The sequence below is a fragment of the Opisthorchis viverrini genome (genome assembly GCF_000715545.1).
Source record: "Opisthorchis viverrini unplaced genomic scaffold opera_v5_79, whole genome shotgun sequence".
NCBI lineage: Eukaryota > Metazoa > Platyhelminthes > Trematoda > Opisthorchiida > Opisthorchiidae > Opisthorchis > Opisthorchis viverrini.
In genome coordinates this window covers 342,870-358,042 of record NW_008751737.1, presented here as the reverse complement: position 1 = coordinate 358,042, position 15,173 = coordinate 342,870, and the positions used below count along the sequence as shown (strand labels likewise).

General features: G+C 44.0%; 1 protein-coding gene across 1 annotated transcript; it reads right to left on the bottom strand.

The window, feature by feature from the left end:
- Positions 1 to 2,901: 2,901 nt before the first annotated feature.
- T265_04731 (hypothetical protein) lies at positions 2,902 to 12,284 on the bottom strand (the record flags this gene model as incomplete). Its single annotated transcript, XM_009169544.1, has 2 exons — positions 2,902 to 3,123; positions 12,201 to 12,284. 2 exons carry the CDS (start codon positions 12,282 to 12,284, stop codon positions 2,902 to 2,904), a joined length of 306 nt encoding a protein of 101 aa, XP_009167808.1.
- Between the last annotated feature and the right edge of the window lie 2,889 nt (positions 12,285 to 15,173).

Sequence of the window (15,173 nt, the reverse complement as noted above, 5' to 3'; positions counted from 1 at the left end):
CTGTCTGGTTATACCGAAACTTACCGTCGCTCCGTTTACCCTTTTATGGCACAAGGTTTCTTTGGTAGTAACATGGTAAGAAATGGCCGGTGTCTAGCACTTCTTGCTTGATAAATACTGCCGGTTCCAACATATTTATGCTGCCCCACGGTTTTGAGAATTTCACAAACGGCTGTTTGACACCGCTCTCGGGTACATAATTCCTTACTTTACCTTACTTACTTGCAGCACATGATATACAACCTGAAATGGATGGGGTTTTACGGATGGAAACGTCCGTGATGTGACGTTTTTTGTCTATCTGTATTCAAGTACATATGCCGAAAACTCCATACTATGAGTTGGGTTCAGTTCCACTTACTCATCCATTTGACACCTCCTCCATCGATCTCCTAGTAGTAGTCATCTACGTGTAGTTCCCAACACTTTGAACCTACAGCGTAAACCTGGCATGCACTTTGATTGACAAACCGATCCGTCGGAGCCTTGTGAATTTCCCTGAAACAGTTACAGTGAGCATTGCCGAGGTGGTCCTGTAGGTTAATTAGCCTCGTCTGGAACTGAGCAACTTTCATCACAGTTCTCGCTATCTTTAACTGTAGTTCAAGTTCACATCACTCTGGGTCGGACAGTCATCCTCCTGTCCTGGCGTGATTACTCTGGTGAGCCCACATCACAAGGGGGCGAATTGTGAGCTCGGGTTTCTCTCATCAGTCATGAATATATTTGGCCTTGCCAGAGTATGAACTCCAGATATCTGACATGCAAGACGAGTGTGTTACCAACACTCCATCGGTGCACGCCGGACGGATCTGAATTTTCACATATGAACTGGCGAATTCGTTCACTCCTGAGTGATATGGTTGGTTGGCCCGTATGTTTCAAGCGTCCATGGCCATCCCTTACTGGAGATCCCTGACAGGCGGGTCAATCGATCGACTCAGACAAGACAATTACTGGGTCATCGTTGAAACAGTCAAAGCAAGTGTGAATACGTTCACCAGTTTAGACGTAAAAATTCAGGTGCGTCCACGTACGCTTATTCATAGTTCACGTATCTAACCCAGCGTTGAGAAAGTAGAGGTCGTAGTGTCTGGAGACGACAAGCAGTCCACTAGAACGGTGCTGATTGTAAGGGTGTCATGTATTAGTGTCGAACCGAACCTACTGACCGAGGACTTTCTCAATGAGCGTAACCGCATGTAACCGTAGTCTTTCATGGCAACCAGAGGTTCAGTGGGATACCACTGAACACTGCTAATTCCAGATGCTCACAATAGAGACTCGAACGAGTAAAAACCTACGCAGCATAATTTTATTCAGTTGCAGATACTTTGCGGTTGTTCCGGCAAGGATGTTTCTCCCTGATAATTGAGACGGATGCTCATTTTGGTCACACACTGCAGGTGACAGATCTAAGCTTTGTGTAAATCCAATGCATACTCGCAAACAAGCGAGTGAAAGGTGACTACCCGCTTCCCCTACAAAAGCAAGTGTACCTTAGTTACTTTCTTCTCTTACTGATGAATTCGCTTTCGACAGGGTACCCGCAATGGAGACCTTCCAAATATCGCGTTATGTAGGCTACTTGTGAGAACTCTGGTAAGTTTTAGCGTATCAGAACACTTGCATAACTTTGCAATATGCAGTGGTGGGTGGACGTTCCACCTGTTAGGAGGCTCGATTTCCTATTTCGAGCTCAATGAGCCACTTGGCTGTCAACCAAATGGTATGGTCGCAGTACCCGCAGTGTAGCAGTGTATACGTCACCTCGAACAAACAACATGGTATTGGCTTGCAAATTTAGCAGCTTTATCTAAATCAGCGTAGAGCAAACAATGGTGCAGATAGCCGTGTATAACGCTTGCACTCNGTCAAAATCGTGGGCTTTGCAGAATCTCGCTTAGTACAAAAGTTTACGTTGTGTTCACAAAGGTGCCCTTCGGCTAAAATTCATTCCGCTTATTTCTAAGTACCTATTGAACTCGCAGAACGGCCTCCGTTGATTGCTTAGAAATTTGCTCCGAACGCGGTACTCGAGTGACACTCCACAGAATGAAGTTAACTGTAATCGATAGTGTGCTGCAGTGAAGCTTTTCGGGTCATCTACAAGAATTTACAGTTTGACTGATGTTAAGGAGGTTCTATTTCGGACAAAGCACCCAAGACACAAGTATTTCCCATGTATACTCTTTTTAAATCGTATTGCAAGAGGAAATCAACTGCATGCAGAAGTCCTAGGGCGCGAACTTACTAACCGGAAGGTCAATGGTTCGAATCCAACCCCGGCATTCTTACTGCTCCTGTCTAGGTTTGGGCAACCTGGCAGTATCTCAACCCGGTGGATTCCTTCGGGTGGCATAGCAGCTAGACACCGAAAGGGTACTGTAGCTGAACTACTTTTCATCATTGCGGCATAAACCAATTGTTTAGCTAACTGAGATAACTAAGGATTTCGGTTTTAAGGGAACTTCGTACAACCCAGAAGTCAATCTTTTTTGCACTTTCTTTGAGCAGTGTAAAAACATACGCTATCTCCTAAACAAAACTGCATTTCCTTGGGTTTTCTTCGCATGTTTCCTTCCTCCTCAATTCGCTTCATGAACTTTATTCTTCGCCCACTTCTTCACTCAGTGCTTTGCAAAGCGAATGGAGAAAACAGGTAAACAGATTTAGCGTGCTTTTCGTTGTTATTGCGGTCAAGGTCAATCCGGATGTATTGAAGGCTCCTCTGTCCTCTGCCATGACAACAAACAAAGGGGACGTGCAAACTTGGCTCCCTGTACTCATTTTTCATTCAAAGACGGATCAAAACAACGACGTAAGCAAAGTTGCATGAACCGCCAGTCGGTTCCTTTTCCACAATGGAAAAGGAATTAAACGTCGTTATCAAATGGGTTGTTAGTAGTGGACAGTGACTGATAGAAGTAAAGAGCTGAGATAGCTGTGGTTTTGACGGGAACTTAGTGATCGAAAGATCTGTGATTCGGACACAACCCTTGCATCTCGACTACTTCTGTCTAGGTTTGGGCAACATGGTGGTTTTCCGACCCTTGTGCTTCCATCGGGTGGCATAGCAACCAGGCACCGAAAGGGTGTTACAGCTGAACGATCATCTTTTATCTATTTATCTGTTTACTTCGATAGAAGGAGATATTGTGAACGGACAGGTCGATAACATATTCATAAGTAGACAAAATGAGTAAAAATATCCAGATTGTTGGGTAGGTAGGATTTTCTTTTCAAAACAGCGAAGGTAAAAAGCCCGTTCTAAAATTCTGGTTAAAGTACAATTTTGTTGGTGTGATGCTTATCAACTGAGTTTTAGTTATGCCATTTTATAACGCAGCCCTCTAATAGTGTGAGCCCCATTTTCGTCTGAATAAGTGATTCGGTGGTCGTTCAATCTATTTTGCTAATGAATGACTGCCATTCGCTCGTTCGCCCGCCGCTGCTAGTGACTCGGATGGACGTGAATCGATTACGCATGCATGCATCATCATCACTACATCATCATCCATCATCATCATCATCATCATCATCATCATCATCATCATCATCATCATCATCATCATCATCAACAACAACAACAACAACAACAACGACAACAACAACATCGACAGTGCACCATCAGTGTTAAAGCGCAAATGCTTCACTGCCGTACAACCAGAATTTATCTGAATCCCTTGCGAAAGAAAGAATGAAAGTGGATGGGGAAAGAGATTAGTTCTGGACTAACACAGGCATTCCGAGGTGCTTGCACCTCTAGAAACTCGTTCAGGTAATCTGGACAGAAACTTAACAAGAATCCCGTTGACATCGACTAGCGGTCACATTTTTTAGCATCTCCAACCAGGCAGAGAGGGGATCCGGGAAGGTGAGTTGCACCTTGACTACCCATGTACACGCATATGGACACATGAACTTGGAATATGAAGTGATTCTTCATCAAATATTATCCTTTGCGCGTCTTATTGGACGACTGGACCTAATCCAGATGAATCACAAACTAGAGATTCAACCGGATTCATTTGATTCTGTCGTCAAAATCAAATTGGTGTACACTTGAGGGGCTATAGCGAATTCCATCCAATTATGGTCTAGGTAGACGATAAATTTGACAGAAACTCGTGGACTGCTTCTATCTGATTAGCCCGAAGACAGAGAAAAACCGGTCATGTTCTGTCGAAGAACTTTCAGCAACCTTTAGAGTAGTGTGTTACGTTTAGAGAAGTCACTTTGTGTCATTTCGGGCACATCGTCGACTTCATGAAAACCATGGTTTGATCGTAAAACCGCCGTTTCCTTTCAACAAAGTACCTACTCAACTTTCAGCAAATACCAGAAATTTGAACGGTGAACGGCTTGAAAGAGTGCAGTGAGTCGTCGTACTGGGTAAAGTTGTGTTACGAGTTAGCCTCTCCACTGGTAACAACAGTGACTAGTAACCCCATATTTATGGAAAGAACAATGTTGCCTTCCTCCACAGAGGAAGAGGTTATAATAGATCAACCCTAAAAGCCTCACATTCCGATTGCCGTACGGTTGATCATGAGCGTTGGCGTATCATTCAGTACAGACCAAATGCATTCAAAGAACGAAAGCCGTATGTTTGTGCGAAAAGAATCTGTTGTCTTAGGACCAGGTTTCCATAGCTTGTTCCGCGGCCCGTCCTCGGGATCGAAGGCCTGAGCTAAAGGACTCAAAATAAGTTGAGAAATCAAGAAGCGTCCTACTTGCATGACGTCTCTCCTTGGACCTAAAACCAGGAACCTGAGGAGCTCATGGTATGCGGAAGAATAGGATAGGTATGCGAGCTGAACTGTTCTTGTCACGAGGTAACTCAATCGCCACAGGATTGACCTGATTGCACTCAAACAAAATTTGCCGAAAAACGATCTGAGATTGGTTCTGGCTATATTCTTCACTGGTCTGGAGCAACACCGAACAGCCAACGTCTGCCCACTGCACCGCGCCCATGATGCTAAGGATAGTTTAAGTAATCAAAAATTGCTACCTGAGTGAAATGCATTTATTTTACAGTGGTCCTCAGGAAAATGAACGAACTAGGGCAGCGAGCGAGCGGACGGTGACCCAGTTTGAGATGACCGGAATTCGACATATAAAATAGGCTGTGCATTCAAAAGAAACAGTTTCAAAAGTGACTTTTTAAATAGGTTTCAACATCCAACTTATCCCATTTCCTGGCTTTCAGAAGGCTTTTATGTAATAACTAATACATTTGGCCTATGTGTGTCAAGGGAATCAGAGGTAATAACGTTGCAAAATTTGCCTGCCTCTGTTCACCTTTGGCCACCTCTAGCCGACTTGGTCATCGTTTGCCACCAGTGGCTGTGTTTACTGAGTGAACAGCCGCTCGATCAGCTGCCAACAAACATAAACACTTACACTCTAACGTGGCTGGACAGCGTGCGCTAAAGACCTCACCTCAATCAAATCAGTTAGTCTGGGTGCAGTTCAAAGCTTGTTTAGTCTGCATAACAGCACATATGACCCCTATAACACTAGTTGCTGTTACTTCGCTGCCCTTGTGTATAGTCGTCTTTGTTCTACATATGGTTAAATGATGAAGTGGATCAAGGGGGCTTGCACCATACTTCTCCCTTGTTTCGTCCAACAGTCTTTTCCATGGAGTCGGCATCAGCGACAGTGCCTTGCTCACAACAGGGTATGTGCCTTCGCAGGCATCCGGCAGTTTGACCGCTGCGAACCGCCAAACCCTAATTCAGATGCTAACTGGTCGGTTTCATCAGTCTTGTGAAAGAAATTACAAACAGAAAACATATGCTCCGTTTGTGTTTCGAAAACGGTCACTCCCCGGCCGGGAATCGAACCCGGGCCTTCCACGTGACAGGCGGAGATACTGACCACTATACTACCGAGGAGACATCCGAAGGCCTGTGCTTAGACTTTATCAACACTTTTGTCGCTTAAACCACGGATTATGCAGACGATTAATCGATTAATTAATTAATTCGAGGAGTGGGGATCGATATGGAGCATGTGAATAATATGGTGTCGTAACACGCTTTGGATAACGCGTCACCAACGCGAGTTAAATGGTTAGAGTCTGGTCATAATGGAAACTACTCACAAGGTTGCTAAAAACTCATCGATAACCCACTACCGGTCCTTCTTAAGGCTCATCAGGTAGGCGTAGTCCCCCAGTTTTTGTCAACCTTGTGTTCTGCGCGAACCCAAATCAGGCTGGCTTCGACAAGTGCACTCATATTCGATGAATGCTCCGTTTCGCATTCTATGGCCAAAACCCAGTCCGGCATCAAGATACACAGATGTGACACACAAACCCAGTACTAGCCGATAGGGTGTAAAATTCAATCGGCATGTGACATTATGTTCAGACAAACGAACGCTAACACACTACCTTCAGTGACAGCTGGGTACTGACTGGATAATAAAGTACTGAAAATTTGATGGCATGGAAATTTAAGTTTTAAGTCGTTGCTTAATTAGTAAACAGACAACAACTGCCTCATGCTAAATCGTGGTTATACACACTCATCTTATCCTACTAAATCTACACTGCTGCCCAAACAACCAATAGTTCGTCACTCAGAAGTTTTTACGACACTATCCCATCCATTCACAGGCTCAGGAAGTAGATATCCTTCCTTCCTTCATCATCTTCATGAGTCATGCTATCCACATATTCCCACATGTAAATCGATTGATTATTAAATTCAGTTAAAAGTGAGTTGGTCTTAATAAAGTTATGGTCGGAGACCAGAAATCTCAACCAAACGGAGAGTAGTGATGCCAAGTCAGACTGAATATTTCCATAATCTACTGGCAAGCAGCTTATCTGAAGAGGCCAACAAACCACGTTTGGTGCTTGCTTCAGAGTAATCTTGATTTACTCTCGTCCGATGGATATCTAAGTGGATATCTAGAATTTTATGCATCACTTTGTCAAGCAAGGATCTACTGATTAGAATGTATGCCGCTGTAACGGTAGTTTTCGCTCACTTTCGTGAGTTTTTTCTCCAGCAACACTATGAGTAGTGTATTATGTCTACACAATGTATAGTGATATCTCGAATATCGTATCAACTGGTACAGCATATTAAGTTGAATAGATCATAAAAGAGATTCAGGTGGAATTCAGGTTAGGCATCCAGGCCGTTGCCTTCAATACGTAACCCCCTTCTATCTTATCCAATGAAAGTACATTGAAAACATGTACATTTAGGCATCAATTAGATCAACAACCGCTCTAATGTGCAGCTATCTACGCTACCTCTCCGAACGATCTGGGAACGAGCTGCGGCAACCTGAACCAAGTACAGTAGTTCAGTAAAGAATGACTGCAGACTACACCGTATGTATCGGAAATCATCATGGGGTTGTCAGCCCCTTAGACTAAATCCGAATGGGGTAAGCTTTGTCAAACGAATGTTTCTTTCCTGGGGAAACATTGGGAGGACAAACTGTAATCGTAACCAACCATTCCTGCACGGTTTTTGTGTCGATGAAAAGCTACTTTTGGACCGTTGGTAAGTGAACTGACTGGTTAGTACTGGACTATTCGTACCCAGTGTACTGGGATTAGACAGGAACACTGTTCATACACCAGCCATCCCGAATCTCATATCCCCAAACAAGATTGTTCTGAAACCTTCCTTGAATATGCTGCCATTTGCTATAGTGAGCCAGTCATGAAACATTTCTGGGCAAGTACGAAGATTTTCCGTCGACTCTGTGGCCCTCTTTTTGGACCCAGCCTCTCTTTTTGTTGGGGCCAGTTGGAAATCCGTCTGTCTTGTGGTGTGCATTTGGATCAAACGTCTACTGATATTCCGAAAAGCTTTCATCACCGTAATTTCTCGCTCAACGCGGGTTGTCTTGTGAGCTCGATGAACATGCAGGACGGCTGTCTGATCGGATCATTTCTAAAGTATGCCTTTCAGATTTTCTAGCAAGACACCAGAGGAAAAGGATTCTTTTGCTAAGAAAGCTGCATTCTACCACACTCCCGACTCACGAGGAAAGACCCGTGTTTACAGAAGAGTTTTGTCGGCATATGATTCATTCATATATGTGGGATGACAGGTTGATTTTGAGCTATAAAGAGTTTTTGACTCCCTCGGGTTTGTGCCAGTCCAGTGTGATTTCCCAGAAGAGTTTTGTCGGCATATGATTCATTTATATATATGGGATGAGCTATAAACAGTTTTTGACTCCCTCAGGTTTGTGCTAATCCAGTGTGATTTCTACCCGTGAGTTCGCATTCCATTCCCGTAACCCACTGAAGTAATGGTCATGCCTCGGCTTACTTCTCGATTTGCTCTTCCCAAGCTAGTATTTTCCGTGGAAGAGCCACCAGGGGCACACAGTGCATTAAGCGTCCCAAAACAGGTTAGAAACGGATGTAGTGTTTGTTATATTGAGAATTCAGGCAACGATAACGTTCCGGACGCCCTCTGAAAGCGGCACTGGTAATTAGTAGTTAGCGGGTACTGGGACAAGATTTGTTGTTGCGTTCAAATTTTCGACCAAACAGAGCTCTCCTCAATACGGAACCGGTGAGTGGCCCGATTTTTTAACCAATCTTGAGCAAGTTAGGCTTATCGGCGGCGTCTAGTTGTAAGCGCTAAGGCGAGTTTGGCGTAGGAGCACGCCAAACAGTTTAAAACGGTATCAGTGACTTGGCATCCCTTAGATCCGTCCACTGTGCTCTGGTGTCCGGTGGATCAACCACCAATGATCGGAAAGAGGGGAGCCAGAACAGCCAATCTGTGATGCACATTCACTGGCCATTGTCATAAAGTCACCAGACATTTGCCGAAATAGTAGTGGTGTGCAAGTATGACGTCATGACAGTGTGAAGCTTTCCCATATGTCTTGTATAGCCTGTATATCAAGCACTTACGTTTTGAGTCTGTTGAAGCAACAACAAAGATTTGCAGGAAAGTCCGTCTGAACATCTTCTCTATCTAAGTTACAAGCCTTTTAGGCAATGTGAGTATGCAACATCTCATCTACTGCTGGTATCCATATTCTCTCGGGTAATTTTTGCTGAATTGCACCAAGTTACGTGTGTGCGCTGCACTAGTTTGGTTGGAGCCCGTCATATTGGCTGATTTCTGCAAACTATACCTCATTGGGAACTCCCCTTAAAAGCCTGAATTCTGACAGCTCTACTTGGTGGTACAGAAGAGAAAAGCGGTCGCTCGGTTTGTGACACTAACTTGTGATATCACGACCCTACAACATATACTTTACTAAAGCCAACGCCTTGTTTCGATAGGCATAGGAACAAGAATATGTGCAAATCGATCATTCAAGGCGGTTATATATATGGCAGCAAATCTCATCATCAGATTGACCTGTGCCAAAAAACATGGTTTGCTAGACGCGCCCAGATGAACAAGTGCACTGAGCTCACGCCACTCTAGCATCCGTTAACTAAAGTCACGAAGGCCCATGTACTAGTTGCTAGAGTAACTAAAATACGGTGCATGATGCGTGCTTTAGGATGATGAGGCCTGACAACAAGCACTTAAATACTCCTACCCAACCGAATGAACTCCATTCTGTTGAAAAAGGACGGGTTGTCTTGGCGGTAGTGATGCAAAAGTAGAAGAGCTGTTAAAAAGCTCACAGCCGACGAAGGGGGTAACGTTCTAAAGAGTGAAGGTATAAACAGGAGACGGCTTATATTCTCCAGCGTTCCCCATTCAGCGTGTCCCACTTCTTCATGGTGACCTTGATGGCACCAAATTCACAAAAGTCCGGCAAACCAGTCACACCTCTCAGAATTAGTAATTCAACAGCGCCCAGAATGCGCTGATGGATTAGAGCTAACACGTTCCCCCCGCTCGTCATATATCCGTAGTTCAAACCTCAGCATTTCTGAAGAACGCTAGTTCTTCCCCTGTGTGGTGTGGACTAACCAGGATAATTGTACCAGCACTTGAGGAGACATGCTCAAATAGGAGCAATGTGAATTCTACAGGTCCTGCGACAGAAACGGTCATAGGCACTGTGACCTCGACAGATATTGATTTATTGTGCACCCGCTAATTGTTTTACAGTCTCGCAGTCCAATTGATCCATTCATTGATCAATTGCGACCGTGTAAATGGCTTTGACAAGGCTGGTGGAACATGAACATACGAATTCAATGAAATGGAGTATAGAAAGTCATTTTGTGTCTACTGGCATCCGTCGTTAAACTTGCTACAGCTTGTTCATTTACGCCCACAATAACCGGTATTTGTTTCGGTACGGAAATTTTTTTTGTGTCGTTTGGTTGAGATAGCTCCCATTGAGAAGTGGTTTGTGTAGCAGAAACCGTTTACTGCTGGGAGATGAGCATCTCACCGAAAAAGCAAGGATTTTCGAGAAACGTTCGCGTAGAGAATCCCGTTCAGCTGACGGACATCACATCCTATTCCGATCACTTTTACACAAAAGCGGAAAGCATTTCGTTTTTATATCAAGAACACAAAATTGATACGATTCCTCTGTGTACTTTTCATATGTCAGCGAGTACAAATAAACTAGAACATGAAGGATGCAAAGGTTGTTCATGGGAGTGGGGACAGAAATGAGCCCATTTGAAGGCAAAACGTGAGGTAACTAAAGTAAGAAAATAAGCAGTACATTTGGGCCATTCTGTGCTTTCTCCAAAATAAAGTACAGCTGCTCAACGATGAAATTGGAAAAAGTAATCGTCTTTTGATGTTTTTTGTTTCAAAACCATTTTAAAGGATTTTTCCATTGAACTCTGGATTGAAAGTATTCTCGTAGCTAAATAAGTTCATCAGCTTTCAGTCGAAGAGCCGTAGTACCCAAATAAATAAATAGCGTTTTGTTACAGCCAAGAATTCATATAATATACGCTTGTGCTCATGAGCCACTCAACACGGGAGTCGCTCCTCACTTCCTACTTTGATATGAAATAACGTTGGACCGCACAGTTCTATAGAAGTGTTCACTAACATAGCATGTTCGTCCGAAATGCACTCCTTCGGTAATGCCAAAGTACATCCTCCACGTGGTTCCACGACCATTCCGGTCCAGCCTCTTGTACAAAAGCTCTTGGTCTGCCTTTTACTTCTACTTTTCTACAGGGTCCAAGTGCAGCCCACAGAAGGGTGAATTTCAGTGAAGCTAACAGTACACACAACCGGAACTTGATACAACCCTCCGTATGGCAACCAACACACGTTCATGTGGACATCAGGGGTTGAATGTCCTCTGCACCAGATTTCTAATCTATGATGTATGTTTTCCTCCGAAAAATATCGTAACATTTGGTCTCTTGCCGTTAAACAAACTAGCAGTTTCCAGTAACTCTTAAATGACAGCGGACCGATTCAAAATAATTCAACTTCATCGTGCTTTCACCGTGTTCTGGGGGCTTTGCACCCAGAAATTAGAGCTGCAATAACAAACAGAAACTCACCGCCAAGTAGAAGCCGGATATTGTTAGTTCGTATGACTTAAGTGGGACTAAAGTAGTCTACGGTATTGATTCGGGACTATAAGCTTACAAATATACCCAGGATTATAAAGTGGAGGTGAAACTCGCTCGCGCACTGATTCTATTGCTGTTTAAACTGCACTGTGTTGGACGCATCACAGACCAGCTTGAACAACGCTTGGGACGGTTAACAGCCACTTCACAGCATTTGACCAACACTGACCCAAGAACCATTCAGTCGAGCGATCGTTATCGGCCATTTTTACCTCTCTTCTCGATGCATTTGGGCACTTGTTCTTGACCAAGATGATCGATATTTTTACGGACACGGATGACCTCTCTTCTCGATGCATTTGGGCACTTGTTCTTGACCAAGACGATCGATATTTTTACAAATGGACACGGATGAATCGTCATTTTGGCCGTCTGATTTCTTGAAGTGGGCACACTATCAAAGTGCAGCAAGTGATTTCCAATTGTTGGCGTGTTTGTACCTTGTTTGAATACAGCCCTCCCCCTACAGAAAGTCCCCCTTCTAGCAACCACTCCCCAATGGTAACACTGCTCGTGATTCTGCACATTCAGCAGAAAATTCATGCTGTTGAAAGGTATCTAGGGCGATAAAGTGTCCACATATTTATGAAAGCATTCCCCCTCTTTGATGGCCATCACTATGTCCTAATCGAATTGGTTTACCCGCATCTTCCTGCATACAGAATGTAATAATAACCATACGCATGATGTACATGCAGAGTTCAAGTATGAAATCTTTTTCTATCTTCGCTTGGGACATGTGTTGCGTATGCCGAACCATTGTTTGCCGAAGAGAGTGCTGCTTTCCATGCCCGATTCAGAGTGGCGTAAACAGAGAAGTGGCCAAACCTTGACTTGGCAGAGGGGTATGAAGGAGATTACGAAGCGCTTGGGTGCTGTCGGTGCTACTCGCCTTCCAGGATGGGGACCGTGTGATCCTCACTGTGCCTGGCTGGAGACACTACAGAATATGGCTGCCAACCGATGTCAGTGGCGTTCTTGTTGTCAGTTTCTATCCAGATTACCTGAGTGAGTGTCTGGCGATATAGGCACCTCGGAATGATTGTGGTAGGCTATCACTAAATCCCTACCCCGTCCAACTGTACTCTTTTCTTCACAATAAGGCTTTCCAATAAGTCATGGTTGTACGGCAGTGAAGCATCGGTGTTGAACACTGATATCATGCTGTCGATGATGATGATGATGATGATGATAACTACACCCCCTATCTATCCAGGACCCAGGATAATAATTTATGCAGCAAACCGAACGGAAAATAGAACCACACACCGGGAAAAGTGGCCTATTTACTCAAAGTTTACTCAAGGTTTACTCGAAATTTCAGTTGGCATTCACTTGGCACCAAGTGTGCAGGAGTAATGCTTGACTGCACCAAACGCAAAACGTTATACTGTTTGAGATGACGAAAGATGGTATTGTCGCGTTGGTCACTTACTTATCCACCAAATTAGTTCCTCTCTAGAGATACCCTCCCTCAATACTTACGGTCTTCCTGAAGTTCTAAGAAATCGATGGAAATTGTGTGGTTTTAAGGGGCTGTTCCCCTAAACGCTGCAACGATCAACCTCAAAACCTCCAGGAAGCCCTACAGGGACCATTGTTGTTTTCCCCGTTTGGTATGCTTTTTTGACTTGCTCACCAAGACCAGTGGTTGCGGTGTCCTACTGGATGAGAGTTTATTCTTCTTTCCTACTTATGGTCATATAGTTCACCTGACGCATTTAGCCATTTGACGGTTTGGTTATCTCCTTCACTATTGGTTGATTTCACACTGCCGCTTCGTTGCTGCTCTGTTTCCTCGCATTTGTTTTGTTCTCATACTAGTGTTATTTCACTAGCATTTTGGCTTTCTGATGCTCCGCCCAGTCTGTTTTGTTTGGCCAGAGCCAACTCTAGTTTGGAACCTGCATTAGTTGATTTCATGAGACTCGTGTGGGACTTGATATCACACACACACACACACACATACATACAAGGAGGATGCAGCACCCTAGAAACATGCGTTCACCGAAAACACTAATGATCTGCCGCAGGCTAACAAGCCAGTCCGGTCATCTATCAATTATCACGTCCTTACCAAAACCGTGTGGGTATGAGTGACAAGTTCACCGCCGAATTAAGATGTCCACCGCAATTCGCCAATGACACCATCGGTTTGTTTGCTATCATGCAAAACTGGTGAGGTATGATGAACTGGAAAGATGAAGGTAAGGGACAAATTCACTGACGCTTAGCTGGATTAGGACGTGTGTACCACTTACTTTAAAGCCAGACTAGCCTCTAGTGTGTTGAAATATACGAAGTTATGCAGGAGCTATTCTCTATAATGCCATGAGAGAAACACGATGAAATATCATGTGTTAACGTTCTCAAAACCAGGAAATATGCCAGACGTCCTATCACCACCATATTCTAGGACCCAGGTGGCAAAACCATTCTTCCCCTTCATGGCAATCGCCCAGATAGGGTAGCAAATCTCGTCGTTCATTGGGAGTACTGTACGGATTGGTGTACACAAAACCCTCAGAAACTTTTGTTCTGAGCAACTTCTCACACATGAGCCTGATAATCAATGAAAGCTGGTCTGCTTCAGTGAAGTTTTGTAGACAGTGAATGGAAGAAGCCAGCCAAATTTGTAACAAATACTCACCACAACAAATCTGGCGCCAGAACACAAACTTCTTGCTTCCGAATATACTGAGGTTGATTTCTTCCAGCGTTTTGTTCAGACCAATGCAATCTCCTATATTACGCTGAACACAAAGCAAAAGTGACCAAGATCGATTAGACAGTTTCCAATTAGAGGGAGAGTATGAAAACGATTGGTGGACAACACCTGGCATGCTCTGATAAGGTCTATTCTTCTGTGCACTTTTTGCGTGCACCCATTCCTTCCAGGAATTGAAGAACGGTGACTCTGCTCGCACGAACGTGTATTGAGGCTCACGCTGTATTCGACGGTTGATATACGGTTGATTCTTTCGTCAAAACAAAACTAGCGGGCATTTGAGTGTATATGTTGAAATCAGTCCAGTTTGGATTCAAGTAGAACATAAGGTTGGTGTAAACTCTGGGACTGCTTCCACCTGTTGGGCCCGAACAGAACCGGTCTTGAGCTTCCGATGAGTTCTCAGCAAACTTACGAGTACCTTCTCTCAAGAAAACATACTGCGACATGTCAACGATCGTACTAACTGGGACAGGAGTCGGTCTATTTTCAGCATGCCTAGCTGAAGAACATCACAAACGAGAGTCCCAACTGGGATCCATCTAAGCCTCTCGTGTGAGTAATGTTCCTTCAAGGTCACAATATTATTGAGCAACTGTTCTACGCCCACGATTAGTAGAGTTATTTATATAGCCAGTACAACATCTAATGTTTTATCTAGCTTATTCCTTTTACACATTACTGAGTGAACATCATCTACGTAAAATTTTGTAGGTACTACTGTCCTGCCGTACTTTAAGTGACTCATGACGTAAAAGCGCTATCAGTCGGGCCGTTCAGATCACTGAAAAATCCAACGCCCCTAAACTCCTTCATGTATATATATATATATATATATATATAACGGCTTTATCCAACTTCCCAGACTTTGCAGCCGTATTCATCGCTTGTCCCCACTCCCCACTCTAGGTTCTCATTCCC